The sequence below is a fragment of the Pseudopodoces humilis genome, chromosome 2, assembly GCF_049639895.1.
Source record: "Pseudopodoces humilis isolate 2021_Gansu_Grassland_sample_001 chromosome 2, ASM4963989v1, whole genome shotgun sequence".
In the NCBI taxonomy this organism is placed as follows: domain Eukaryota; kingdom Metazoa; phylum Chordata; class Aves; order Passeriformes; family Paridae; genus Pseudopodoces; species Pseudopodoces humilis.
The window spans coordinates 82,340,187-82,367,322 of NC_142201.1; the positions used below are offsets into that span (position 1 = coordinate 82,340,187).

Here is a 27,136-nt window from a genome sequence, read left to right on the forward strand (position 1 = left end):
CTTTTTAATACAAAAATGAAGTCTCTGCACTGGCATTTTTTAAGTTTTGAACTTAAATGCAGGTTAAACTTTTCATTATGCCCAGTTTAGTGTATACACCTGAATAACAGACAGGTGTGTTGCCTTGAAAGTGGGAGGCAAGAAAGCATTTATAGTGCCTGCTTAATGTTTGGTGCTAAGGTGATGCTACACCTTTTAGAAGCTGTAAAAAATAAGTATTCTTGAAAAAAGAGGGTTTTTCCTTCTTAATGCAAACCATAGATATTTATTGAAAAAAAAATCAAGGCAAGGTTTTACTACGGATTCCTCAAAATCTGAGTATTTTTCTCCCTTTTCTCCATTTTGTTAGCACAAAACTCATCACAAGATTATCCCTTTTAGAGTGTTAGATGGGTCACACTGTAGAGAACACTTTTATCACAGAGCAATCAGGAATGATAGTCATGTCAGGCTTCCCAACATATCAAAAAAACCAGCCTTTGGCCTTGTAACCTTTTTGCCTTGAAATTAAATTTTTTCCTGAAGGATAGGGCTGTGTCAAGAGACCTTTGAGGACCAATGCCCTTACTCACATATTTCAGCTATGTCTAAGATCAGTGGTGCAGAGTACTGCATTTATCAGTCAGGTCACATTGGTGGCTGTATGTTCTAGACCAATATAAATTGCAGCTCTCCTACTGCAGGAAGTGTATTCTGCAGTCTGAGAGCTAAATCGGGAACAGTTCTCTCAATCTGATGTATGGTCTTAACCCCCCTAAGGTGGGAGTTGGCCTCTTCTCCCAGGCAACAAGTGCCAGGACAAGAGGAAATGGCCTCAAATGGTGCTAGGGGAGTTTCAGGTTGGACATCAGAAATTTCTTTACAGAAGGGTTTGTTAAGCATGGGAATGGACTGCCCAGGAGGTGGCAGGAGTCACCATCCCTGGAGGTATTCAAGAAACCACTGGATGTGGCACTTGGTGCTATGATGTAGTTGAGGAGGTGGTGATAACTCAAAGGCTGGACTTGATGATCCTGGGGATCTTCTCCAAACCTAAGTGATCCTGTAACTGTAAACACTTCAGTTACTGGTCAACAGTCACTTCAGTAAAATTCTAGCATCCCCTGAGATGCATGTGGAAATACTTATTAATGAGAAGTAAGAATTCAGCATTGAGACCTTTAATTGAAAGGGGTTAAAATTTATGCTGTAATGCTGGTAAAAAATATATTGAAGCTGTTTCATCATCTTTATTTACCTTAAAAATGGGTCATTACAGCAGGACCATGACACATTCTTTCTCTATAAGCAGGTGCAACAGCCTGATTTGTACAGGGAAGCAGCAGTACAGACTCCCTGTTGTTGTTAGAGATAATTTAGTTTTCATTGATTTAAAGTGTCACTGTGTCATGTGGTGTTTCCATCCTGCACCCAGACAGCTTGGCCTTACCTTAATCACCCCAACTGAAGATTCTCATGGAGCAAGTATTTTACATGACAGTGAACTGTCATATCTCCGGAAGCCATCAGACTTTAACCAACAGAACCACTTACCTGTGATAATAAAAACATAAAATAAAGGTGTTATTGTGCAATAGTATCTTGAAGAATGACAATGATTGGCTCAGTGATTATTGCAAACGTTAAAATAGTTAAAATACTGTAAACAGATTAATGGGTGAGACTCAAAAAGATCTCCCCTTCCATGTACTACTTTCATTTTGGTATAAATTGAAGTGATAATTATCCTGTCACCAAAATGCATGTTCTGATGTTTAGTGGCCTGACCTGGACAAACCACATCTTTTTAGATACTCATTTCTTAACGTGAAAGATGAAGATTGTATATTAAAAAAAAAAGTTACACTCCTCAACATTTTCAGTAAGTTACAAAGACCAATAGTTGAACACTCAAATTGCAAGCATGTACTTTACATGTTCAGCACTAGTCACATCAAAGGTCAGCTGAACACTCCTGAAACTAGAAAGGTGGTGTGTTTGTGAACAAGTAAACTTTTCAATTACACCCTCTGTACTTCTCTTTAAACTATTGAGGGGAAGAAGTGTTCTCAGAAGTTAATCAGTAAAGTCTGAAGTTGCTTCAGAATTCCACAGGACAGCATGGTACTATCCCAGTTCTGGCAGCATGTGTGTGGAGGAGTGCCTACTCAGGAATCTGGGAATGCTCCTTCCATTCCCTGTTTCATACTCAGGATATGACCTACCTCCTACAATTCCCAAGAACCAGTCCTTAGCCTCTGACAACTGTAATAAACTCCCCACAAACACGGAGTGAGAACAGGTGTTATTGGATCCTTCCTTCCACCACTGTAGTAGAAACAGGCTACATATCTCAGAGACAGGACTTCAGGCTACTCCAAGTCTGAACTACAGCCAAAAGAATGCCAAGAATAGCTACAGATAAGAGCCAACAGAATTTCTAAAAAAGCACCACTTTTATCTTCTAGATGCACCATTCTGTCTCAATATTACAATCTATTCTACAGTTCCTGCAACTGACACCCTCATCCTCCCGGTACACGTGCAAGTCCTGCCCTTGGCATCCTCCTGATAATGAGCACAAGCAGAGTTATTTCTCCACATCTGCATATGCCACTTAAACTGTGTGGGAAAACGTAGAATCAGCAGCTGGTAACGAGCAATTTTTGCAGAGGGTGTTCTTTAAACAGAGTCCATTTGAATGGCTCCCATACCAAACATATCCTGCAGATATTTTACAGTGTAACTAATAGTAAATATAGCCCTATCATCAGAATAGTGCTGATTCCAGCAGAAAACTTCCTTAACTACAAACTCTAGAAAGCGCATAGCATTTTAAAAATCAGTAAATGTACAAGAACCCTTTGTATTTTGCCAAAGATCCCTGTGTTTCGCAGGGAAAACTGATAACAGTTTTGACCAATGACATAAGAAATCTGATTATTTGGAACTACCAAGAAATGCCAAGTGTTGGAACATGGTTCACTGCATTTCCTTTGGTATCATCTCTCCAGACAGCAACAGATTACAGAAGAACCAATTTGTTTTTAATGCCCAAATGCTTCAGATCTCTTCAGAGGAAACAGAAGGTAATTTAGAACACTACCAAGAGTCAGCACCAAAATCAAACTCCAAAGGACTAAAGGAGAACTGAGCATGAAATTGTTCCATATTTAAACACTAAACAGTCTTCAAGTGACTCTGTTGGGGAAAAAAACACAGGTAAATGCAGGTAGCATAGCTGTGCAGCTGAACACTGGCAGCACTTGGTTCTGTGGTACATACAATTTACCAAAAAGGCTGAGCATGCCAGGATGCTTTTACATTTTTATGCAGTATTTTTTGTGAAATGCTCCTTTTTATCATGCTGCAGACCTCTTTCACTAGAAAGTGAAATGCTAGAAAGCCAGTGCACTGTCTATTTCAAACTATTTCAAACTGTCCTCTACAAAAATAAAGCATTTAAGATGAGCAGATATCTGAACATACAGTACATGGCTCACTCCAGAGCACTGAAAATGTTCTGTCCTTTCAGCACTGTCAAACCTTTTATTTTTAACACACCAGTGTTTAGTGTGGAATACAGCAATTTGATCAAAGACTGTGATTCAACAGCATGTATGGTGTGAATGAAATTTCAGAGCCTAAAAATAAAACAGAAGGGAGGAAGATGCCAATAGACCACAGAAGGGTCTATGTAAGTATTTTACTCCTCCATGGTACATTGATAAAACATATCCATATCAATAAAAAATTAGGAACAACTATGAAATACAAGAAGTGCTGATTCTCAGAAGTACAGCTCTATCTGCAGTTCAAGGAATAACAGCTTTGTGTTGTCCTTACCACAAAATTACCTTTAAAAACAGAAGAGCAAGAACATTTCGCCTGCATACCCTGACCCATTTTATCTTGTTTTCCAGTTGATGACCCAGAGATAGCAGCATTTTCCCCTTTCTGTTTTACCACTTTGTTTAATTAACCAAGTCATCCATGAAAAGAAAAAGATGAAAAAACATTTGAGCCCATAAACTGAAAGATCAACAAGTCTGATTTTATTATGGTATTGTATTCTTATCTGAATGGCACATGATTACAAAGAAACATTTACAATATATTTTCAAGTATTAAGTTACGTCATTTCAAGGCTTTCAATTCAAAAAGCTACATTAATAATACACCATACAGATAGTACAGTTGGTTAGAGTTTCAAATAACTTCCTCCCTTCTATTTGGTTTAAATATGATTCAGTAGGCACTAGAAATGCCTGCAGCCACTGACTTTCTTGGGACTTGACCTTGTTCTTGTACCACAATACATCATTTTGCATGTCAGAAAATCAGCTGCTCTCAGACACAGCCACAGGTTGTGTCACGACAGAGCATTGTGCAGGTTCACAGCAGAGGCCAGAAGAACTGTCCCTGACCCTGCCATTCAGCAGTGATGCAACAAGAAAGAATGCATATTTAAATTAACTTAAAAAACACTCCTACACTGAAGTAACCGTAAAAATGCCACTGGAACATCCCATGCTTGCTACATTAGTGTTTCTCTCTTCCTCAAGCACGATAAACTGCAAAATAAAGCACGTTCATGAAGTCTGAGCTAGGCAGGTGGAATCTAAATTATTTCCATTTTGCATACCAGTCAGTGCAGGTCCTGGTGGTTAATTCTGACTCCTGTGCACTGGTATAACCCATCAGTTACAGCAGTTACCCAAGTAAAGACTGAAATTTTGTACAGCCCTGTTGATGCCACCACAGAAGTGTAAGGTCACACATATCCCACTAAGTCTCTTTCATGCTGGCAATATCCCCTGAACAGATGGAATTCTGCATACAGTGGAGTAAAACCTGTTTGATAGAATACTGCCTTTTAAGAAAAAAACATCTTGAATGACAGTAAATAATCCCAGCATTCAACTTTTTTTTTTTTTTTAACCAAAGACAGCAAAAGCCCTGTTACCTCTTTATTCTCATTTCTTATACTACCTTTTAAAATAAAGCAGGAAATGTGGCCAGCAGCTGGTCCCGTCTCTTCTGCCCCAACACAGCTGAATCCACTTTAGCATAAAGAAAAACAAGGATGCTAAATACACATATACTTTATCACACAGTGATGTTTCACAAAGAAAAATCAAACTCCTTTGCTACTGATGAAAACATGACAGGGTCTAGCACCAATAAAGCAAGTGACTGGGAGCAAATGCTTTCACCTACTTAGCCTTAAACACATAATTTAAGGCTTTAAGAAACAAGACTTTAGAAACACTAAATAGCATCATTTTTTAAAAGAAATTAATAAATGAAGCTGTTTTAGAAAAGCATTCTTTGTGAAACCTCACTTTACATATTATCATTTTCACAATCCTTCTTCCCCCAACTGACATACATTTAAACAACCTAAACATTATAATACAACTGAAAAAAGAACCCACTCATCTTTTGTGATAGGGAGAAACACTGACTAGTACAAAAAAACACACACTATTTGTTTGCCAAACTATTTTTCCTCCTATCTCAGGAGCAATTATGGAGCATTTTCATATCATTAGCCTCAAGATACATATTTGCTCATCTCCAAACTGTGCTTAATTATATTGGGTCATAGATTTCTGGATACTGTAAGAGGCTAAATCAAGAATTCTACAGTAGAGTTTAGCACGTGCATATACATGCAGTATTTTTAAAATTTAAAGCGACTCTGAAGTAACATAGGATTTTCAGTGTGCATGGGCACAGAGATTTATTTATGGGAAGGTAAAGTAATGAGTTACTTCGATGCACTGATTCTTCAAACCTAATTATCGTTAGAGGTCCATGCAAGAGTGACTCCTCTATGTGAGGATTCCTCTGTAGAGATTTAACCAGTGCTCAGGTTGTTTCATCAGGTCAAACTCTGCGTCATGAATTAGAGCAAGCTAGAGAAGAGCTTTTGAAAAGTACCGTGCATCCCTAACACTAGACAGCATTTTAAACCAACAGGTCACACATTCCTTTTCTTTTTTTCACTCAAAAAGCATTTACTTAGACTTTTGAGACAGTCCCCTGTAATAAAAGGCTATAAATGTCACATCCCCCCATCAGCATATTTTCCTTTTTCAGCTCATCAGATACACGGCTTAATAGGAAATTTCTATTTCAAATGGTGTGAGCATTTCTTTAAAATTCGAAATGTAGCTCCTGTATTGGCTACTATTGTAGCAAATGTATTTGTTTCTAAAACGGAAAGAGGAAAACAGCTAATGAGAATGATGTGATTGTAACCTTTACTATTAGTTGTCATCCACAGCTAGAAACATTTTGGCAGAGTAGGCCAAGGACCAGAGACATAATTTTCTGAACCAGTCATTACAAGAGACTGGGATAAGCAAAGCAAGCTGTCTGATACCACATTATGGGAATATATTGATCCTTACCAGGTTGCGAGGTGGAAAACGACTGTTCTTTAACCCCTACACAACGGAGCCTGGCAGGGCAACCACCTAAAAGAGAAACTGTCAGAGAGGTTTTAATAGTAATGTATAACTGAGATGCAGTACAATTTTATATGCATGCTTTCTTTTGCCGATCATTACTATTTTCTTAAGTCTGTCCAGTGACGATGTCATAATGGAGTTTTTGTTTGGTTTTCTAAGCAAGCATTTTCGGCTCCTCAGGATAAGCAGGCTAGACATTATCTGACTCAAGACCGCGTAGTCAGCATTATCTTTACTGCGAAGTGGAGCCGAGCACACCTTCATGCATCAAGTCGGCATGATCTTTTCACCCAAGTGCTGCGAACGGGCTCTGGCGGCACCACGCGCGTGTCAGTCTGCACGACCACTGTCGCACTGCTGCACACAGCTCTGCGCGACTCCCATCGCCAAACAGGCTCACACCACTACCGTCCACACGCCAGATTTACAGGACCTTAAACCAAGGCCACCGTCTGGCTCCCAACGTGCCGTTCGAGAGATTTTTTTTGTTACCCTGGGCACTTAAGTAAGCGCCAGGCTCCCCTCCTTTGCATCTCCCCCAATACCACCCCATCACCACTGCATGGATTCTTTTCCTCCGCACCATCGCCTGCTTCCTCCGCCGCGACGCGAGGCCCTTACGGGTGAGAACCCCACGAGTACTTGCAGCAGGTACTTGACCCTACATTTTGAAGGAGGCCGCTGCCCGCCGAGCACAGATGGAGCAGAACTCCACCGACACCTGATCCCGGTCCACGTGCAGGCAGATCCCGCCGGGGGCCGCCCACTCCTCCTCCGTCTCAGTCACCGCCGCCGCCTCCTCCAGGCCGCGGGGCCGGGAGCTGGGCAGAGCGTAGTCGTGGTCGCTGCTCTCGCCGGCGGGCTGGAGATGCTGGTGCTGGCGGCGGGGGCTGCCAGTGTCCCTGAAGAGGCTGGTGCTGAGCTGCAGCCCGCCGGCCCGGGTGCCGGCCAGGCGGCTCAGGAGCTGCCCCAGGGCGCTCTGGTTCGCCAACACAGCCCGCAGGTAGCTGCTCTCCCTCTCCAGCTCTCGCAGGCGGCGGCTCAGGCCGCGGTTGCGGTCCCGCAGCTGCCGATTCTCGGCAGCCAGGCCCTGCAGGCGGCTCTCCAGCCCCAGCACGTACTGCTTCTTCTTCAGCCGGTTCAACCGCGCCGCCGCCGCCGCCTTCAGCCGACTCCCGGCCCCGCCGCTCCTCCGCCCGGGCGCCGCCGGCCGCGGGCCCTGGCCCGGCGCGGGCAGCGGCTCCGGGTCCCCACAGAAACAGCCGCTCAGCTCCGCGTCCAGGTCCCAGTCCGGCCGGGCCGCCTCCAGCAGGTCTCCCAGCTCCAGTCCCGGGAACCAGTCCTCTTGCTCCCACACCTCCAGCGGGCCGCCGGGTGCCCCGCCCTCCTTCTCCTGTCGCCGAGGTTCCGGGGCGCCCGGGGGCTCCCGCCGCGGCGGCGGCTGCGGTTTGGGCCGCGCGGGGCCCGGGTCCCCTTCCCCGCCGCCATCCCGCCCTCTCGGGGCCTGCCCCGCTCCGGCCAGCGGCCAGACGGCGCCCGAGGGGCTGGCCCCGCCGGCCGAGGCCGCCAACAGCTGCGTGAGGCTGTGGCGCATGGCGGGAAAAGCGCCCGGCGGGACCGCACGGAACCCGAGGGCGGCGGGCGGCGCGACGCTGCGGCCCGGCGCTCCCGCCGCGGGGCCTGTCGGGAAACGGCGGGGGGTGGGGAGGGGTGTGGAAGCGCCTCGCGACTGCGCCCGCGCGCGGTAAAGTCGCGTGAGGGAATGGCGAGGGGGAGGTGTTGGCAAATGTGAAATATGTAAAAATTTTCTTGAGACGGGGTGTTGTTTAACGTTTGATGTTTGTACTTTCAAGCCTAATCAACGTGAAGGGAGGTCCGTGCAACAGAGAGCCAATCAGCTCTAAGGGATCTCCAGGTATTAGAAGGACAAATTGTCACTAAAATTACCTTCTTAAGATTTAGGGTTCAACGTGTTTCAATGACCTCAGACCTAGGGGGAGGTTAACAAAGCTTGAGAAGAAGGATGTACCGCTGATAGTGGACACAAAGAATGCGGGATTTACAGGCCTCAAGGACATTTGGCAGAACTCTCACGATAAATAATAAATTAATAAACCCAACTTGACAACTGCACTAATTCAGCTCCGACTGGGTAAAACAATTTCAACACGGGAAGATCTCAACCACTAACTTCGGACCACCGACCCCAAAAAAAGAAAAAGATTGAGCATGCAAAGTAATTAGCAAGAGAGAATCATCAACTGATAGAATACTAATTAATACGAGAACTAGGTAACTTATAGCTTGTAACACCTATTCCCTTATTTGCTAAAACGTATAAATAGAAAAAAATTTGATAGGTGGTGTGTTTGATTTGTGGAATACCGCTGAGGACCCAGGCCTGTGCAACTCTGAAATAAATTAATGTCTCGCATGTGTAATTATTGGCTTGTTGCACACCAGGTAACAAATCCGATTTTTGTGGGCAGCAGGGTGACAGGTGTGGGAGGCTGGGGGAGTGAGGGGAGGCATGTGTAGTTGGGGGGATGAGAGGTGTGTAGGAAATGTGGGTGTACAGGAGGGAGTGACAGGGGGGTGAAGGAGGGAATGGGGGCAATGACAAGGGGTTTGTGGGGGAGGGAGTCGGGGGAAGCTCTCTCACACGTAGACATTGCCAAAGGGTGGGAAGGAGGACGTCCCTGGGGAGTGCAGAATGTGGGGGCTTTCCCACCACACTCCATGGCTGGGGCGGGGCTAGAAGCCTGTGGGGCTGTTCTGTCGTGCTGCCAGAGGTTTACTCTGCCCAGCTTTAGAGCATTTAGCCACCTGGTTTCAGGGTCTCTTGCAGTGACCAGAGGGATGCAGGTGCCCCTCGTTGCCTATGGACTAATTTAAACAGAGCAGCCAGCCACACTACCAAGGGCATAGTGTGTAACTTGAGTCAGCTAGCATTTACACTGTAGCTGCCAGAACTGAGATTAACTAAATGTGTATGGGGGGTGGGCACCTCGGAGCAGGGAAGTATGGTTAAAAAGTAGGAGAATGTGGTCCACAAGACTCATGTTGAATGACACTTGTAGGAGCCAGGATCAGATACGCTGTGGTTTGTCGCACAGCAGACAGTAGAGCAATACTTCACATCTGGCTTTGTGTGGGTTCAAGGACAGTCCAGAGAAATCCAGAAGAAAGGCTGATAGCAGCTTAGAACGTAGAGTCAGAAGCAGAGAATGATTTGGTTAAAAAGGGACCCTAAAAATTACCTAGTTCCAAACCCTGCTGCCTTCAGCTAGATCAGGTTGCTCAGAGCCCCACGAACCTCACATTGAACACTTCCACGGATGGGGTTATCCACAGCTCTTCTGGGAAACCTGTGCCAGAAACCACCTTCAGCCAGTCTTTGAGATGAACTGGTCACTGGCCTCCTGACCTGCTGCTTCTGGTCATTTCTGTAAATGACTGCAATAGATACCAAGTCTGATACTGTCATGTGGCTTACAGATACTCAGGACCAAGAAATACTCAATCCATTATCTAAATTCTTAAGTTATCACAAGGCATAATCATGTGGCAAAGAACTTGAGGTACTCTGAAGGCAGCTGCCTACAGCCCAGGTGGGGAATGCTGTTTGACCTGTCATGGTGGTTGTTTTGGTTTTTTGGGTTGTTTTGGGTTTTGTCTTTTTTTTTTTTGTTGGAGATTTAAAGAGATTTGCTGAGCTTAATCTCAGCAGCAAAAAACTTCCTTCTTGCCTAGGAGACAAGCAAGAGAGAGTGGGAGGTCTCTGTATCCCAACAGTGCTGAGAGGAAAGATTTTTCTTTTTGTCAAAAACTGCCAGACATGCAAAAAATGGAAGAGTGTATCACTAATATTTATCTGCAGAAAACAGCTAAAAACAGGAAAAAAATCCCTAGTGAACATCTAGAACATCATCATATTCCAAAGAACAGACTGAAATCATCCAAAAGACTTGACAATTTATTCTGAGCTGAATGGGGATATAAATACTATTCTGGCATTAAATAGGGTTTAAATGACTGCAGAAATCTGTCAGACTACTAGAAAACTATAAACAGCAATTTGCTTGAGAATCAGTTGTTTTATGATATTATTAGATTATCTGTTATATCCCTGAATTTCAGAGATATTGCAAGGTAGCATTACTTTCTTGAGGCCTCAGAGTCTCTATGTGCCCAGCCTGTGTTGAACTTCAAAGCAGAATCAAATACAAAAGGCTAAGAGATCGAGCTTTCAGTCATCATGAAAAATAAAGTGATTTAACAATAAAAAAACTATAATTCAACAGAGATTAGCACTAAATAAATCAAATTAAAATTTATGTTTTCCACCCTAATCATTCATGTCACATGGTTGACTGGTTCAATGATCCATGTTCAGATTTAAGAGTGTAGCAACTTACATTCATAAAAGTGTAATGACAAAAAGGTTACAGAACTGTCAGTGGAGGAGGGTTTAAGCTGGTGAGGACACTATAAAGATATCAGAGGATGGTCCCATGGAGAGAAACAAAATTCAGGGGGGTGTGTTACCATAGAGACACCTGTTGAGAACAGAGAAAAAATTGCAGTTATGCAACAAAGTGACGGAGTTTGACATTCACAGCTCTCTCTTTAGTCAGCAAATCCATACTGTGCTTTCTGTAAGCGTTGAGCCACAACAAGAGTTCATTGGACAGCTGCTTGCTGTGTTCTAGCTGTCCTAGGAGCTCTTGAACCTTCAGATCTTTGTCTGCTGCTGCTGCCTCTTTCTCGAGGCACCTTCCTGCCCTCTGCAAGACTTCTTCCACGGTCTCTAGCTTCTCCAGCTTCTGAATCTCCCTTATCTTGCAGAGCTTTGCTCCTTTCCATGGCCAGGTTCCGTAGCTGCTCTTTCTCTTCATGTGCCCTTTCCAGCTTGGCTTGCAGTTCACTGCCCTGAGCCCTCTGCTGACTCTGCCTGCTCAGCCCTTGCAGCAGCTTGTTGGTGCCTCTCCTGTAGGAGCTGCAGCTGCTTCTTCGGTGAATCCACCTCCCAGGCATAGGCATCTGCTTGCTGGCTCTGAGCTTCCAGCAACTCCTTCTCTCGCTCCCGGGCTCTGTGACTCTCATAAGCACATTTCTCCTGCAAGGAGCATAACTGCAGTGAGAGCTTCTTGGCCTGGGCTGCCAGCCGGAGTACTTCAGCTTCCTTCTCCCTCACAGCCTGCCTGAAGAGTGCTTCCCTGTCCTGCCGCAGGTGCTTGTTCTCCTCCCACAGCTGCATGTGCCGTTTTTTGTGTTAGTTTTTGAACTGGATCATTATTCAATGGTTTTTGACCAGACCTATGAAGCGCCCCTCCAAGTACTGAATACCCTGGGTCTGGGTTTTAACTTTCACAGCATCCTCTGCCCTCAGTTTCTTCAGCTCCATGTTGAGCTGCTCCAGGTCTCTGCAGCGTTCATGTGTGTCATCCACTTTCTTCTTCAGTATAGAGACAAGATGATTATGCTGTTCTAAGTATGAAAGCAGCGGTGCCTCCTCTCTCCACTCCTTAGAGCTCTCACAGAGCTCCTCCAACCCTTTTGTCAGATCTTCCATGTCTTTGACTGTCTCTGGATCACCTGTGAAGTCAGCCATCCCCACTCCTGTCTCCTAAGCCATGGTGCCCCTGTCTCATGCAAAGACAAGGTAAAATTTTACAATGGGTGCTTCTGTCAGTGACACTTGGGATGATAAAACAGTGCCCAGTGGTCGTGTGGCCAACACTGCTGCTCTAAGTTGGTGGTGTTTCTCTGGAAGTCAAGAAAAAGTGATGTGGGGGAACAGGACCTCCCAAAACCAATGTCAGCCAGCAACCACTGGCCCAGCAAGCTGGGCCTCCCCCTCCTCTGGTTCAGTCAGGCACACTGAGACTCAAGGTTGCCAGACTCCAAGAGCAAAAGCAAAGAATGTGGATTTAGTATTTATGCAAGCCTATTCATTTGCTGATGACTAGCTTCACTAATTATTCCTTCTTGAGGCACTGCCCTTGTAGCTACAAGAACTGCTATTATATTTAGGTAAAAAGCTTGTAAGTGATAAAGCTGTAAATAATTCCTTACGCAATCTTTTCCCTCTGCCTTTATTTTCTCCTACAGCTCTGTATTGTAACTGCAAATAAAACACGGAGGGTTACGTCAAACTTCTAATAGATTCAAAAGATTTCTATGATAGTACATTGCTTGTTAAAAATAACTGAATAGCCTTACCCCATGCTTAGAGATTTATGAATCAAATAAAAGATCTATACAATGTTAATAATTAGTGAATGTTTTGTGATACAAAGCCTCTGTTCCTGGAGAAACAGCTCCTCATCTGAGTTTGCACACTGATCTACTGGATTATTTTAAGCATGTAATCATAAAAATTTGGTTCTTCTTCTTCAAATAAGGAAAATATTGATATTACATATGCACCAAAAAGGTTATTGGTGCTGAATCACACAGCATGCTACCTAAACATTTGAAAAATTAGCCTAAAATTCATCTACAAGTTTTTCATGTGGATGCAGACCTGAAACAGCGTGCTGATAATCAGGTTTTGTGAATTCCGAGCTTTGACTAGAGGTAAAGACTGGATGTGGGAAGGAAGCTTAAAGCAAGGATGAAAGATAATGTACAACAAAAATAAATAAATGCCTGTGAAGCACAAAGAATTTCAGAGCTGTGTAGTAGCAACTGCTACTAGTAATTGCTATTAGTACAGACACAGCTCTGCCTCCACCATCCTGCACTCTCTGACTGCTGTTGCTGTTGCTACCTTGGATGCTTTGCAAATAACGGAGGAGGGAGGGAAGGATGGAAAGGTTTAGGCCATCCAGTGGAAATACAATGAAGAGCAAGGTTTAAGAAGAGAAAACTATTTTCTTACCAGTTTTTCCAGGTATTTTCTTTCTCCTGTCTGTTTGTTTTCTCTCCTATTGTGAGGTTGTGTTACCATAGAGGTAAGATGCTGAATCCAGTCACTCCAGAGCTCATGACCTCATCCAGGCTGCTTGGAGCCAGGCCAGCCCACCAGGGTGGCTGAAAGAGCTGGCAGCTCTCTGGCAGTTTCTTAGCAAACAAACATTGCTGACACTCTCAAAAGCACACAGATTTAGAAAAGGAAAGAGAATTTCCAAGCTTGAACAACTCCTCGTTCTCAGCTTATGCCCTGCACATGCCAGAGGAGATCCGAATAGCAGGCTCTGACCTCAGACCACACTCAAGGTCCATAGAAAATAAAGACAGACCTTCCCCTGAACAATTTGCAACTTTATTCAGCAGCTAATAAAAATCTGGCAGATAGGATAGAGAAGGGAAAAATAAATGCAACTGCAAGAAAGAAGTCAGTGCAGGTTTTGCTGAATTCTCTGGAAAAGGATACAAAGGAGAAAGAAGAGAGTGCTGTGGGTAACAGACATGAAGCAAACAAGAGAAGGAAGGCACAGTATGCATTTCAAAATGAGTAAAACCAAAAGCATGGGAGTTGCTGCATCAGCTCAGGCTTGCAGCCTTTACTTGCAGAGCTGGGAGGTTTCTGAACACAGAGCACAAAAGAAGACCTAGGACTTGGAAGCCTGGTTTATAGCAAGTGAAAACCGTGTAATTTAGAAGATATACACATATGTATATATGCATATACACACACGGGTACTAAAAAAAAAAATAAATTATGAGCTAAAATAAAGATGAACTTGTAACATGAAGGAGAAGAGAGGAAGGAACTGTTGTGTCTCTCCAGACAAGAATGAATATACATAAAGATATTATAGGAGTGTGGCTGCTTTGATTCTTAATTCCAGTTTACCTTTATGACACAGCATAGCTATTAATTTATCAAACTGCCCTTTAATGATAGCTAATTATGCGCCTTTAAAATTTTGGTTATGGATGACTAAAGGCTTTTCCTTTGACTTGAGAGCAAAGTAACAAGTTTCTTGAAACTTTTTGTCTTAACTTCCCAACTCTCATTTCTCTATCAGCATATTATCATACTACTGAAGTAAGGAATTCTGTATATGATGAAAAAAAGAGGTATTAAAAACTGGGGAGGAATTTTTGTACTTATGGGACAGTTTATGTTACTTGGCTCAGTTTCGTGATTAACCTAGATGAGTACATAGTACTTCTGTGTCATTAGCTAATCAAACTAGATAATTACAAGTGCAGTGTGCAAGTAAATCTTGCATTCATGTTCAGGTAGCTTTTCAAAATTTGAAAAGTGGTATGCAGAGTCTTTTGGGAGTGGTGGTATGCAGTGGTATGCAGAGTCTTTTGGGAGACCAGAAAATTGTGTCAGTTTCTAGGAGGGCTAAAAAACCAGCAAGACACAGAATTTCTTCTACTTGATCAGAAGACAAAGAGATTGCCACTGTCGCAAACAAAACATTTTATTTCGATAGCAATGAAGTTCAAGTATTAAAATTTTGTAGAGTATAGACCATGGCACATTACATGATACTTGCCTATCCCTACAACAGAACCCAAAGCTGTTTTGACTTAGCAGTATATTTGAGCTTCACAGGAGATACAACTGCAATAAAAACATTAATCCTGAGAAACTGAAGGTCATGTTCACAGCAACCTCTGTTTTCAGATGAAAAATTAGTTCACATAAGGAGTGAATACAAATAAATTAGGTGCCTATTCTTTTTCAGAATCACCATAATTTCAAGAGTGGCTCTTCAAGAATGGAGAATCAAAGCAGCAACTGTACCATGTTGGTAAGAATACATTGTTCTGAAGTGTCATGTGCACATGTTCCCTAGTCAAAAAGTGTTTTTTATATATCTGGCAGAGTGGAAGCTGCAGCAGCTACTAATCTCATCCAAAACACCTGAAGCAGGAAGATATCAAAGACTGGCAAACTGCTTTTGACATTTGTAAACTCCACAGACTGCTTGGTTGACAAGAGGAAAGTGGATTCCCTGGTAGGTTGAATAGCATCTTTCCTTTTTTCCATTCACAGTGTATAATAAATACCAAGTAGCATTTAAATTTGTATGATTAAATCAAGCAATTGTTTTGGAGTTGTGAAGAGCTCCCTTCTCCCCTCTGCTCTAACTGAAGTAAAAGATTTCACCAGATTTTAGACTTAGCTGGAGTAAAAAACTGTGCATTTATTTTCAAAAATGTTTTCTGTCTGCATTTTGTTACATTGCATGCTGAATGGCTAACATAAACCACTGGCATGTAATAAAACTGAATTCCTATTTCATTTAAATAGGCTGAATTTATTTAAAAAAAAAGAAAACAAAATGAATATATTTTGTACTTTATGAATTTATCTACTAGCATTTCTACAAGTTACAAACTGCAGTCTTATTTCCTATGCCTCAAAACTAAGCAAAGCCCACCACAGTCCTACCAGTCTCCTAACGGTGGCGCTGAAGCACAGGTAAGTTCACTTTTTGCAAAAATAAAAACCAAAACAAGCTAATGGATACAGGTACAAACAAGTGCACTTTGGAGAATAAATACCCAACATTTTTGTCATCACTAAAACTGGCACATTTAGATCCTTTTGAGTAGCACTGGAATAAAAATAGTTTCACCTTTACATCTTCAGCACTTAAGTATTGTATGCTAGCAAGATGATTAACACATGTATAAGCAAATTTTTTATAACCCTGATTTTTTACAGTACATTGGAAGAAAGTCCTCTGCACCTTGTAGAATAGGACATTGACAGTACCATTTCATGCCACGCTTCTTTCATTGGGGGAGTAACTTTCATGTCCTAGAAATGTACAATTACAACTAGAGGAACTTGCAAAAACTGAGTTCTTCACAACCATATTTCATGCTGGAGAGATCTGACACAGCATAATGAAGATACAAACACATACCAATGAGCTTTAACACTAATGTTGCTGTTTTATCAGTAAGACTTCATGAAAAATCCTAGCAATGTACAAAAACAGTTGACTTGCTCTTATATTTCTGCTGGTTATTTGGATTTTTAAGGGATCAGCAATGCTTCAGTTAGACAACACAGTCATCCAGATATCACAGCTACCTCTGACACTGAGTTCTGTAAACACCTTCTTTCTTGAAGTTGCTTTCCATGAATAATTTTAAAATCCCTACAATTTACATAATGATCTGCAAGCAGATGTTCAATTTGAAATACAAAGTGACATCTGACAGCACAAAACCAGAACAGTAACAGAGCAGAAACTGACAAAAAAGCTACTGTGTTCCTCTTCTAAAGTTCCACCCCCATGCTTTTAATTTCATTCCCAAGGTTTCTTTTTGACACTAACAAATAAAAATCCACCTTATTTTGTCAATTTTGCAACCATAAGCATCCTGAGAGGTAGTGTATCTTCTATCCAGGTGTTCGGAGAGTTCATCATCTTCTCCCAAAGGGCAGTTTCATCTGATGTAGAATCCATCCAATCTACTGTAGTTCCATAGCTTTTGCCTAGAAAAATGTCAATTTTAAAAGAAAAATTAATGTGCTGCAGAATTAAGTGCAAACAATCAAATTTGCCTGCTCTAAAATGGTTACACCTCCTCAGAAAGTTGACCTAATGCTTTGGAGATTCAGTTCTATATTTTTACTCTTGAGAAATTTTGTCAAATACAATTTACAACAATTTCACACAAATTTTGCCATCTTGGTCCAGAGTTTGTGTTTTTTTTTATCCCTGGTCTTTTTGTCACAATCCCAAGGAAAAAGATGCCAATTGCCCATTCATCTGAGAAAGTTTAACAATAAAACAGGGTACTAATTTTGTACTGAAATTCAACCTTGGGTACTCCAAAATTCAAATTAAGATTTAGTATTTTAATTTGTAATTTAGGTTACTATGGTGAACCATGCAAGAAATTATTTTGTGAAAAGTAGTTTGTACATTGCATTTCTTGAGAAGGCTCCAAATACATTCTCCCCTCAGATCAGAGGGCAGAATAGAAGGGACAAATAGAAGAATTGTATGCTTTTCCTGTTGTTATATCTGCACATCTTTTATCACCCTTATGCTAATAACTTGTTTGCATTTATAATTTTCCTATTCAGTATCTTCCAATCTTATCCTGCATTCCTGATCTATCCTTTCATTTCCACCCACTGCTGTCTTTACACTATTTTTTTGCATGAGTAAGTTTGCAAAACATTATCACTTTTCAGGCGCAGGAATAGCATATTCTTGTACTTTAAACAGTACCAGATACAATGTATGGCCACACATAGGTTTCTTTCCAATACTACTCCTTGTCAGTCATCCTAACCCTCCTGACACTACTATTATTTACATTTCAGGATCTGTTCTGAAGAATAGGTATGTTTCTGAATGAACTTGTTCAAAAGAAAAGAAAGACTGAAAGAAAAGAAATGAAAAAAGGGGAAAAAAAAAAAAAAGGCAAGACTGCTTTGTAAATTAAGTATAAATGTGGTGACTGTCCAGTACCTGTTCCAAGGCCTATCCGGAGGCCCCCCAGAAAATGGTTTGCTAGTTTGTTGTGATCCCAGACTGTGAGTTCTATGCAGGCTTCTTTTAAATCTTCTGGTCTAAAGCCATCATAGACCATGGTGTGGTTGAATACCGGGTTTGTAGTTTTTGCAACTGTCCTTGTTTTCTGGCGACTTTTTCTGCTGGTGTCTGGAAGAATGGTACTTCAGAGAGAAAAAGCACTGTCAGTTTGCACTTGTACAGCACAGCCTGCATTAAACATACTAAAAAGGCAAAAGCTGCTGATTTAACTGTGTTTGTGATGTTAAAGTAGAACTGAAGATAAGGTGCTTTACAGAGAAGGAGTGAAGGGTCATATTCTCAGCCCCTTACAGGAAATACTGGCAGCAGGTATCCACCCTTGTGCTTCACAGGATGTAAGGGCAAGTCAGGTGGGGAAGAGGCATAAGTGAGTTTATTTGCTGTGTTATCACTGATGATACTGAAACATTTTTTGCTGCCTGAGATTTCCCCAACCACCTTGTTATTCTTGTCTCTTCACATCTTTAGTCCGTAGGCAGAAAGGAAGGGGGAAGAAATGCAACTATGTATTCACACTATTACACTATTTCACGCTTGTCTCCTCCCCAAATTTGCTAAGCTAAACCATGTTTTTCCACAACCGTGCTTTGCTTAAACGTGAATAAAAGCCAGAACAGTTTGACTAGTCCTTCCAGCAAGTGACTGAGAGACAAAACCGAAGTGTAATAATGACACAGAAAGCTCTCCCTGTAAGTTTTAGTTGGTGGTGCATACTTAGTATCTGGAAGTTGTAAACTATGCAGGACAATTTGCACTACATTAAAGAAGAATCAGAAAGAAATTCAGTGTTCTTTTCATATGAATGTAGAAAAAGAAGATACAATTAGAAAGCACAATGGTAGCATTATTAGGCCATCACGTTTGATGACTTCAACCACAATTCTTACCATTTAATGAAAGAGTTGAGCCTATTGCCTCTCAGAAGAGGGAGGTTATGGCATTCCTTCACCCAGATGTGGACCTCACCAGTAGATAGAGTCTTCTTTCCTGTAAAAATAAAACAAAATATCTGCTTAAGGAGATGCCTTTTAAATATATTTTGTCTTACACAGCAGTTCTTGCCCATTTGTCGAGGTGATATTCAGCCTGGACTTATCTCACATCTTAATTCAACATTGCTCTCTGTACTCTGAAAGTTGAAATCTTCATCCCATCAAAGTACTACAAGATCACATCATGTCTGCATTCCTACAATGACTTTTCTTCTGATATAACTAAGCAGACGCATGCCACTGGTCTTCTCTTCCCAAGACTCTAGATAAACAAACAGATCAGCTTGTCATTAGCCTATGTGATGTTAGCATTTATAGTTGTATTTTCAAATAAGCTCTTTTATGCTCTTAATATATTTGATTCTTACTGACTGACTGTCTGTCTGGATTAAAGACCTGACCTGACTTCACTCTCAGATTTGTCCACTATCTGTTGCCAGACAAGATTAAACCAAACTGATCAGACTGCTATAAATTTCTGCTTTCTAAATATCTGCTGCTACTTCTACATCTAGTATTGCTTGAAATTCAGTGTGTTATCATTGTTTAACACATCACAGCATCTGCCTGATGATTTATAATCTCTAAAATTATACAGAAAACAGAATTTTGTTACATGTATATATTGCATTACAGATTTTAGATTATGACAATGAGGTAATTTCTTCATCAGTGACATTAAAAACAACAAAAGATCTCAAAACAGTCTTTGGGGTCCTTAACTGTATTCACAATCAGAGTGACTTAATCCTCTAAGGAAGAAAACAGAAAACTTTTATGTTGAAAGAAGCTGTCTGAAGTGAATGACAAACATTAAACAAGGGTCTTTTTTTTTTTAATTAAAAAAAAAGGACAAAACTCCCAAAGGCTTGACAAATCCAAGCAAAGCAGTAATGCTTACCTCCAATTGGATGTGGGACATACTGGAGGGCTAGTTTCATCTCCCCTCTGTTTTCTAGATTAAGAGTTACTGCTGAAGTCTGAAATGAAAAATAAAACAAACATCTGATATTAAAATGGTGCTGCACTTGCTCCATATCTTCAGAAGGTTTACTCCATATTTGGTTAACAGGCGCCTTCAGATTTCTGTTGCACTGACAGATTTCATTGTCATATGACAAAAACTTTGAAATTCCTACTTCTTAGATTGTGAGAAAGTTTTTTGTACTGTAATAGCTAGCTAGACTAAAAGACATCTCAGAACTGTATTGCTATGTATAAGTATTTATGACTATAATCAGCACAAACCCCACAGAACACACAAGACCAAGCTTAAATAATGATTTGGTTTTGCACTTACACAGCAGAAAATGCAAAACAGCCAACCTACCCTTGGCTTGAGAGAAAACCAGTTTATCTGCTTATTGGATGGATCATTCCAGTCCCAAGTTCCTAAATCCAGCTCCACTTCACCAAGGAAGCTATTCCTCCCAAAGGTATCATTGTGCCAGACAGAGATATTGAGGCTTTGATTCTTTAGGAGCTCCTTCTCAATTTTATACTGCCAGGAAGAAGTAAGAAAATAAGAAATTAAGTTGAATTTTTACCAGTGCTGAATCAGAAAGTGATATGGTTAGAAAAAAGTGTCCGGGTTTATATTATCCATAACTGCTCACTTCTGCATTTCAGAAAGCATACAAACCACAACAAAACACAACTATTTACTTTTTATTTCTATCACCTTAAGCTCATACGTGGGTCATGTTTGTTTACACATAAAAGCATAGAGCCACCAGTGTTCTCAATGCTGGATCCAGAGATCACTTCAGAGCTGACCTATCAATGGAAACACACAACCAGTTCTGCAGGGCAATCCCTCCCATGCTAATGTCCCTTTTGAGTGTAATCTAGACCTGTGCCCAAAAGCTGAGATTCCACACACATCACACATACAGTATATTATGTCTAGTAATAGTTTGATAAATACCCGCAGTATTTCATTATAGACTGGATTAAAAGTTTTCTTTTTGACAGAAGTCTTCCGTTTGCCCAGTCTGTATTTCTCTGGAAGCAGGTAGGTTTTTACATACCTAAAATTGAGACAGGGTTGTTAGAAGGGTTAAGAAAATCCCAAAAACCTAAAAAATCCAGACCTTCTCCAACTTTACCTTACAAAATACACAAGTATTTGCTTACAAAGTAAAATAAATCCACTTGAGTAGACATTATGTTATTCAGCTTGTATTTTTAAGAATTAAAACAGCAGTGGTGATGTATGTCATAACTTTCTTATAATATCCTTCTCCAGGGGAAAATCTGGTGAAATATCTCCTCAGAACATGAAAATAAAGAATATATACCTGTAGCAGGCCCAAATGTCATATTTATAGGTGTTAATCCTACTGAAAACATATCAAAGTGGAATTTACCATCTGAAAAATGGCATTTTAAAAGGTCATTTAATATTCTTTGAAGTGTTCATTTTCTGTGTTAACATATATACACACCAATTTATAAGGGTTGTTCTATATTAAATCAGAGTTTAAAAACCCCACAAAGCACATTATAGCCTCTTCATCTATTTCTTTGGTGGTTTACTCCAGGAGGTTAGAGAGACTGGAAAACCCCAGAAATTTTCATTTCCACATTAAAATAAAGACTTCCATTAGAAAAGAAATGCATTCTTTGTACTTACGGGTCTGAACGCTGTCGCTTAACATCTGCTACTGCCAGCTCTTTACACTGGCAAATAAAGATGTGGAGCTCATTCAGCTGTTCCACATAATCAATGGCAAACTGAATGTTCCCCTTCACATCAACATTGCCAAAGTCTGCACTATAGATGCTCATTAGGCTGCCGCTCACCTGCATCGTACAAGAGGAGAAATATTTTCCAGACATTGAATTTCACCAGATATTTCAGGATCAGGATAGAAGTTGTGCTCAGGATTCAGACAGTAAAGAAATCAACTGCATCTCTTTAGATGTAACAACAAAACGTAATGGACACTGTTATACAAGCTTCTCAGCAAGCAGATTAATGAAGGAAAGATATTTGGAAATCAAAAGGGTTAGACCAGGATTCTTACAAAAAAAAGAATAAAAAAAAAATTGAATGGGTTTACTGCATTAAGATAGAAGAAATTAAATTATAGGATGCTGTAGATCTGAAGACTAACTGCTCAGGTCCTTGACATATTACTTCTAAATCTTCTCAGCTGATCTTCTAGCAGAAAACAAGCCTAAGAGTTTAGGAAAACAGACTTTCTTAAAATACTAACAAGAAGATTAATAAAGTCTATATGGCTGAATTATGTACCTAAATATGTAACTAAATAAAACACTGAAAATTAAATACTAAATAGAGAGAAGAAAGATGTGTCCATACATATATGTATTTTATCCCAACATCCTTCCCCAGAATTCTGTTTTTCTTACTCGAAGTCCATATAAACCAATGACTTTTGGTTATCTATGTAGTGAGTTGACTCAACTACACACCTGATATATCAATATCTCCTGCTTTCACTTATCTCTCTCCCCTTTCTCCCTTTCTAAATGTTTGTCCTATATTAATTGTTCCTCATTTTCAGCTACAAGTGTAAGCTCTAAAGGTAAAATCCATATCTTTGTTCAGAGCCCTGAACAAGCTCCAATATATTACAAGAAAAAAAAAAATCTATTTAATTGTACTTTACTTGCTTCAGGCAATTCCATGCAAGGCATTATGTTATGTTCATATAACAGAAGTGGAAAGAAGGAGACAGATGACAAGGGAAGAAAGATAAGATGAATGAGATAAGAGCCAAAACAATATTGGAGAAATTAGCAAAAGCAAAGTGCCATTAAAATAATGCTTTGGTTTACATACAGAGGATAAGGAGGCCATGCCAGAAGAGCTGCTAAGATTGGTTAGAGAGCTGGGACTCTTCTTGATTCTGCCAAAGGAATAACTGCTTTCTGATGCTGTATCTGTCTCTCTGTCATCACTCTACAAAAACATCACAGAAAGAAAGTCTGTGTACGTTCTTTACAATCACAAGGAAAATTTAAAAAAAACCAAAACCAAACAAACAGAATTTTAATGCATATTGAGACTCAGTGGAAGTCTGAATTTAATTTCCCTTGTAGTGCAACATGAATAATATTTCTTGAATTAGGTCATGCATTTAAAGTTGAGAGTTCTTCTGATGAACAGCCTACACTGATAATTTTTTAAAGCAGCGATGCAACCAGATTTGGGGCTTTGTTTGTTTGTCTGTTTTCAATCTCAAGTAGCAATGAAAAATTGCGAAGTTAAGTTTATTGGGACAATTAAACTCAACTTCTCTGTGTCACTGCCTCATGCATAACCTATGCAATTGATAATGCTCAGTCCTTTTACAGTCCTTTCTGTTATACAGTAAATTCTGTCAGTTCTCTGCCTCTCTCTTAAGGGCACCTGGCCAGAAGGTAACATTCAGAGAACAGCACTGGATACCATGAATGGTTTTTGCAAAGTCTTTCTTGCAAGAGGACAGGCAGGGCTTTGCTTTTCCATGAGGAAATTGCAGCTTTTGTTTCCTTGGTCATTTTCAAGGTTATGTACTCACAACCCCATTCCATCTCAATGCTATCTCTGCACTAAAGAATTTATCCCCTTCCCACATGTGCCTTCCTATACAAGCTGTTACAGACAACTTCATCTTCCTGTTGTATTCCCCCCAGGAACAATTTAGAAGGTCTCCCCACTCTTTCAAACAGTTTTGAACTGGTGTCATAGATCTTCTAATAACAGATACAAGATTAGTAAAATTTCTACACACATCAAGAAAATAGTTATTTATATAAATAAACATTTAGCATATAAAGACTTTTTCATTTTGCTTTTAAAATCTGGTTATGTCTATTTTGTTGAGTAAAGGAAGACCAGGATTGTTCCTCTGTTTCAGAGGTCAATAAGGACTGAAAAATGTCCAGCCTATCTAGGGCAAAGCCTCTTGAGAGAAAATTGCTTTGGGGAGTGCTATTTAGGACTGCACAGAATAAATCCAGAGTGAAGTAACATTTAAGCAGTGTGGATAATCAGTCTGGTTACATGGACTCTTTGAAAGACAGAAAAATTCTATGTCCTCCTAGAGGAGAAGGATATATAGTAATTAGATAAGGGGGAATTGGCTTTAAACTAACTGATAATATGTTTAAATTTAGATTAGGAAGAAATTTTTCACTGTAAGGGTGGTCACAGCAGTCACAGGTTGCCCAGAGAAGCTGTGGCTGACCCCACCCCTGGAAGTGTTCAAGGCCAGGTTGGATGGGGCCCTGAGCAACCTGGTCTGGTGAAAGATGTTCCTTAGCAGGGGGACTGGAACTGGATGGTCTCTAAGGTCCCTTCCAAACCAAAAATTCTGTGATTCTTCTGATAGAGAACCATAGATGCCATAGGCCTAACAGTTCAAATTGCTTACCACTTTCAAGCTTCAATGTCATTTTAGGAGATTTGAACATGGCCTCTGAGCTTATTCCAAGGTTCACACCATGATGACGATAACAACAATAATCAAGCATGGCATGTCGTTGGGAGTTCTGAAACTTGCACAGAATTAGTGGTCAGGTACCTGAAACTATAACATTTCAGAGATGGTGCTTACCTCTTCCTGTAAGAATGATGGTACTGACTTGCTCAGTCCTTTGAGTTTTTCGGGGTTGGAAAAGGGTTTAGCAGGCTGTGAAGTCACTGTGGAAACTGCAAAGCAGTAATTCAAAAGGCTTCAAAAACATGTTTGTACATCAGAACAGTGAGATTCCATAACAGGATGCAGTTAGAAGCAAACCACTTTGGATGAAATGCACGCACATGCACAACCAGCTTGGATGCAAGGGGTTTTTTTTTCTCCCATAGGACTCAGAGAAGCTGTCATTAGGAAGAATAATCTACTTTGGCATTGCCTATAACAATGATCAACAAACTTCAACAGGACCAGAAATATTGCTTGATATGAGGCAGCCTGGGTGCTACTAGCAAATTCTGATCAAAAGTGATAAAGAAAACATTGAAATTACCTTCTATATTTTCTTCCTAGAACAAGAATAAGCACACTTTTGCACTAACAGTAACAACATTGACATTCAAATTATCATAATATTCTTAGTAAGAAGTCAGCATACAAGCCAAATTCTGGTCTATTTACTCAGTCTATTTAACTGCAATAGGCAAATTTGTGTAAATCAAGCAAATCTAGACCTGACCAAGGAAGTTGCAAGTATTCCTACTTAATTATGAGATCCGTATCTTATTAATGATGCACTTTTTTGCACTCTGTCTCTTCCATACTTGCATACCTCTACTGCAGATTACTTCTGTGGTCTTTCACTGTACAAAACCTAACTGTACAAGCTAGGTTTGCAAAAATAAAGTTTGCAGTAAGCTCATGATCCTCAGAATTTTTCATGCTCTAACCCCACTTATATTTAATACACAAAGATGAACTGCATACACATTGTGAGATGCATCAATATCATGTGACAGAAAATGATCAATAACCAGCCAGCTACAGGAGCATGTATTTATTGCAGAAAATGAAACACTGCAGACAATGGGATTGTCTGCAAGGTCAGTGAAACTTTTGCAAAGCTATTGATGTCAAAACTCAGCTAGTGCTCAACAGATCAGTTACTGTCAGTATGCAATTAGATGCAGTACTTAGAGCAAGTAGCTACTCCAGATGTATAACTTGTTAGTTGTTAAATGAAAGAGTATTGTTAATTTACTAGTTCAGCTATCAGAGGAAAAGTCTCTCCAGTATCTGCTGGAAGAATCCTATTACTCACTTCCTGCTGCAGTTTCAGTCCTCTCTTGATGCTGATTAGGTTTCAGACCTGCTCAGTGCAGTATTAACAGTCATGCAGCAGTACAGTTTTGCAAGGTTATAAATAGCATCAATATACTTTATATGTGGGGTTTTTCTTGGTGGTTTTGGGGGTTTTTTTGTGGTTTTGGGTTTTTTTACTTCCCCAGACCCCATGAACTTTGTGGGTTTTTTTTTCCTTCCAACAGTTAGTAGTGGTTTAGGTATGAGGCCTGTATGGGCATTAGATCTGTTTGATTTTGGTGCATCATGGACCCTGTTTATGCGAACATAAATTCAGAACTAGGGACGTGGCTCAGTGGTGAACTTGCCCATACTGAGTTAATGGTTGGATTTGATGGTACTAAAGCTTTTCTCCAACCTGAACAATTCTATGATTCCGTTTCTGTGTCTTGCGCTGCTGTTCTCCTTTGAGGAGCTGGATCATAACAAAATATGAGCATAATAGAAGTGTACAAGCTAAAAAAAATCAGTCCTTTCACTGCTCCAAAAGAACAGTCCTTTCAAAAAAACTTGCCTTATTCTGCCTGTACAGCTATCAATTTGGCTGTGTGTCATTTTTTCATAACTTCAGTCTTAACAAATAAAATTCAAATTCACCCTGCACTTTTCAGGTTAGCCTCTACACATTCACACAGAATGTCAAACAGGCTTTCAGCAGAGGTCTCCACTTGGAACCAGAGTGCAGGATGATGCTTAATCTTGTTACTTTACTGGGTGCTGTAGGTATCCTAATATACTATGACTATCCTATTGATACCATGGGCCACTGGCACGCACAAGGCTTTAAAGCATCTAAACCATGAAATAAAAAATGCAATTGCACACAAGAGTTCTTTTAAAACTGCAGTGCTACAATACAGTAAATAAAGAATTGTGTGCTATGTTCCACCATAATCAATATTATTTGATGCTTTTAAATTCTGTTTATTTCGACACGTTCTTGGAGCAGGTTTGCTTTTTGTTTTTCTTGGATTTGAAATTTCTAAAAGTATATTGAGAAAATTAACTGTAAGACATCTGTAATGTACTAATGGACTGATGATATCAGCAGTTGATCTAGAAGTTCATCTATTGCCTAGAATAATGCTACTTTATAGGACTAAGGCAGGGATATTTAGAGAGGTTCCTTTCCAATTGCAGTATTCTGAAGGGTCTTTTGCACTAGCAAAAGTCATCTTGAATCTTACAATGCAACAGATAAACAGAAAAATTGAATATTTACTGAGGCCAATTTCTTTCAAAGGAGCTTGTGTTCAAAGCTCCCAATGATTTCAGTAACTCACAGGCTGAATGACGGAAGGCCAAAAGAATACACTGATAAGTGGCACAGTTTCTACAGATACGGGAGGACATAAATAGATTCCTTAAGAATAAGCACCACAACAGAATTCTACGAAAGC

General features: G+C 40.5%; 3 protein-coding genes across 10 annotated transcripts in view; all 3 read right to left on the reverse strand.

Moving 5' to 3' along the window:
* Nucleotides 1–133: 133 nt before the first annotated feature.
* Nucleotides 134–8,052, reverse strand: CREBZF (CREB/ATF bZIP transcription factor). 3 transcript variants are annotated; one of them, XR_015771792.1, is made up of 4 exons: nucleotides 7,124–8,052; nucleotides 6,399–6,476; nucleotides 4,972–5,042; nucleotides 134–1,533 (listed from the first exon to the last, which is right to left on the reverse strand). XR_015771792.1 is itself a non-coding variant. In XM_005516729.3 (3 exons), exons 1-2 carry the CDS (start codon nucleotides 8,050–8,052, stop codon nucleotides 6,428–6,430), a joined length of 978 nt encoding a protein of 325 aa, XP_005516786.3. In that variant the 3' UTR covers nucleotides 4,013–5,042; nucleotides 6,399–6,427. The 3 variants fall into 3 exon arrangements, 1 of the variants encoding a protein (XP_005516786.3); XR_015771791.1 differs by lacking the exon at nucleotides 134–1,533 and adding an exon at nucleotides 4,013–4,833; XM_005516729.3 differs by lacking the exon at nucleotides 134–1,533 and having other exon boundaries at nucleotides 4,013–5,042.
* Nucleotides 8,053–11,044: 2,992 nt separating this feature from the next.
* Nucleotides 11,045–12,072, reverse strand: CCDC89 (coiled-coil domain containing 89). Its single transcript, XM_005534682.2, is given in 3 exon segments — nucleotides 11,045–11,294; nucleotides 11,296–11,412; nucleotides 11,414–12,072. Coding segments are annotated over 3 exon segments (1,026 nt in total).
* A 2,834-nt stretch (nucleotides 12,073–14,906) lies between these two features.
* SYTL2 (synaptotagmin like 2) overlaps nucleotides 14,907–27,136 on the reverse strand; it is a 51,932-nt gene continuing 39,702 nt past the window's right edge. For 2 of the 6 annotated variants that reach the window (XM_088052299.1, XM_088052297.1), the window contains 9 exons: nucleotides 24,516–24,610; nucleotides 22,757–22,876; nucleotides 21,581–21,750; nucleotides 20,873–20,975; nucleotides 20,276–20,446; nucleotides 19,847–19,925; nucleotides 18,841–18,940; nucleotides 17,870–18,075; nucleotides 14,907–16,881 (listed from right to left, as the gene is read on the reverse strand). In XM_088052299.1, coding sequence (XP_087908425.1) covers nucleotides 16,736–16,881; nucleotides 17,870–18,075; nucleotides 18,841–18,940; nucleotides 19,847–19,925; nucleotides 20,276–20,446; nucleotides 20,873–20,975; nucleotides 21,581–21,750; nucleotides 22,757–22,876; nucleotides 24,516–24,610 — 1,190 coding nt within the window. In that variant the 3' untranslated portion in view covers nucleotides 14,907–16,735. Of the gene's footprint in view, nucleotides 16,882–17,869; nucleotides 18,076–18,840; nucleotides 18,941–19,846; nucleotides 19,926–20,275; nucleotides 20,447–20,872; nucleotides 20,976–21,580; nucleotides 21,751–22,756; nucleotides 22,877–24,515; nucleotides 24,611–25,695; nucleotides 25,744–27,136 lie in introns of all 6 variants that reach the window. The other 4 variants (XM_088052302.1, XM_088052301.1, XM_088052303.1 and 1 more) reach the window with 3 other exon arrangements.

Excerpts from the sequence above, each read along its gene's own strand:
- CREBZF (XM_005516729.3), bottom strand. The coding sequence starts at position 8,052 with ATGCGCCACAGCCTCACGCAGCTGTTGGCGGCCTCGGCCGGCGGGGCC. Across the intron at positions 6,477-7,123 it reads GCAGCGGCCTCCTTCAAAAT|TTTCTCTTTTAGGTGGTTGC; the intron begins GTAGGGTCAAGT and ends CCTCTCTGACAG.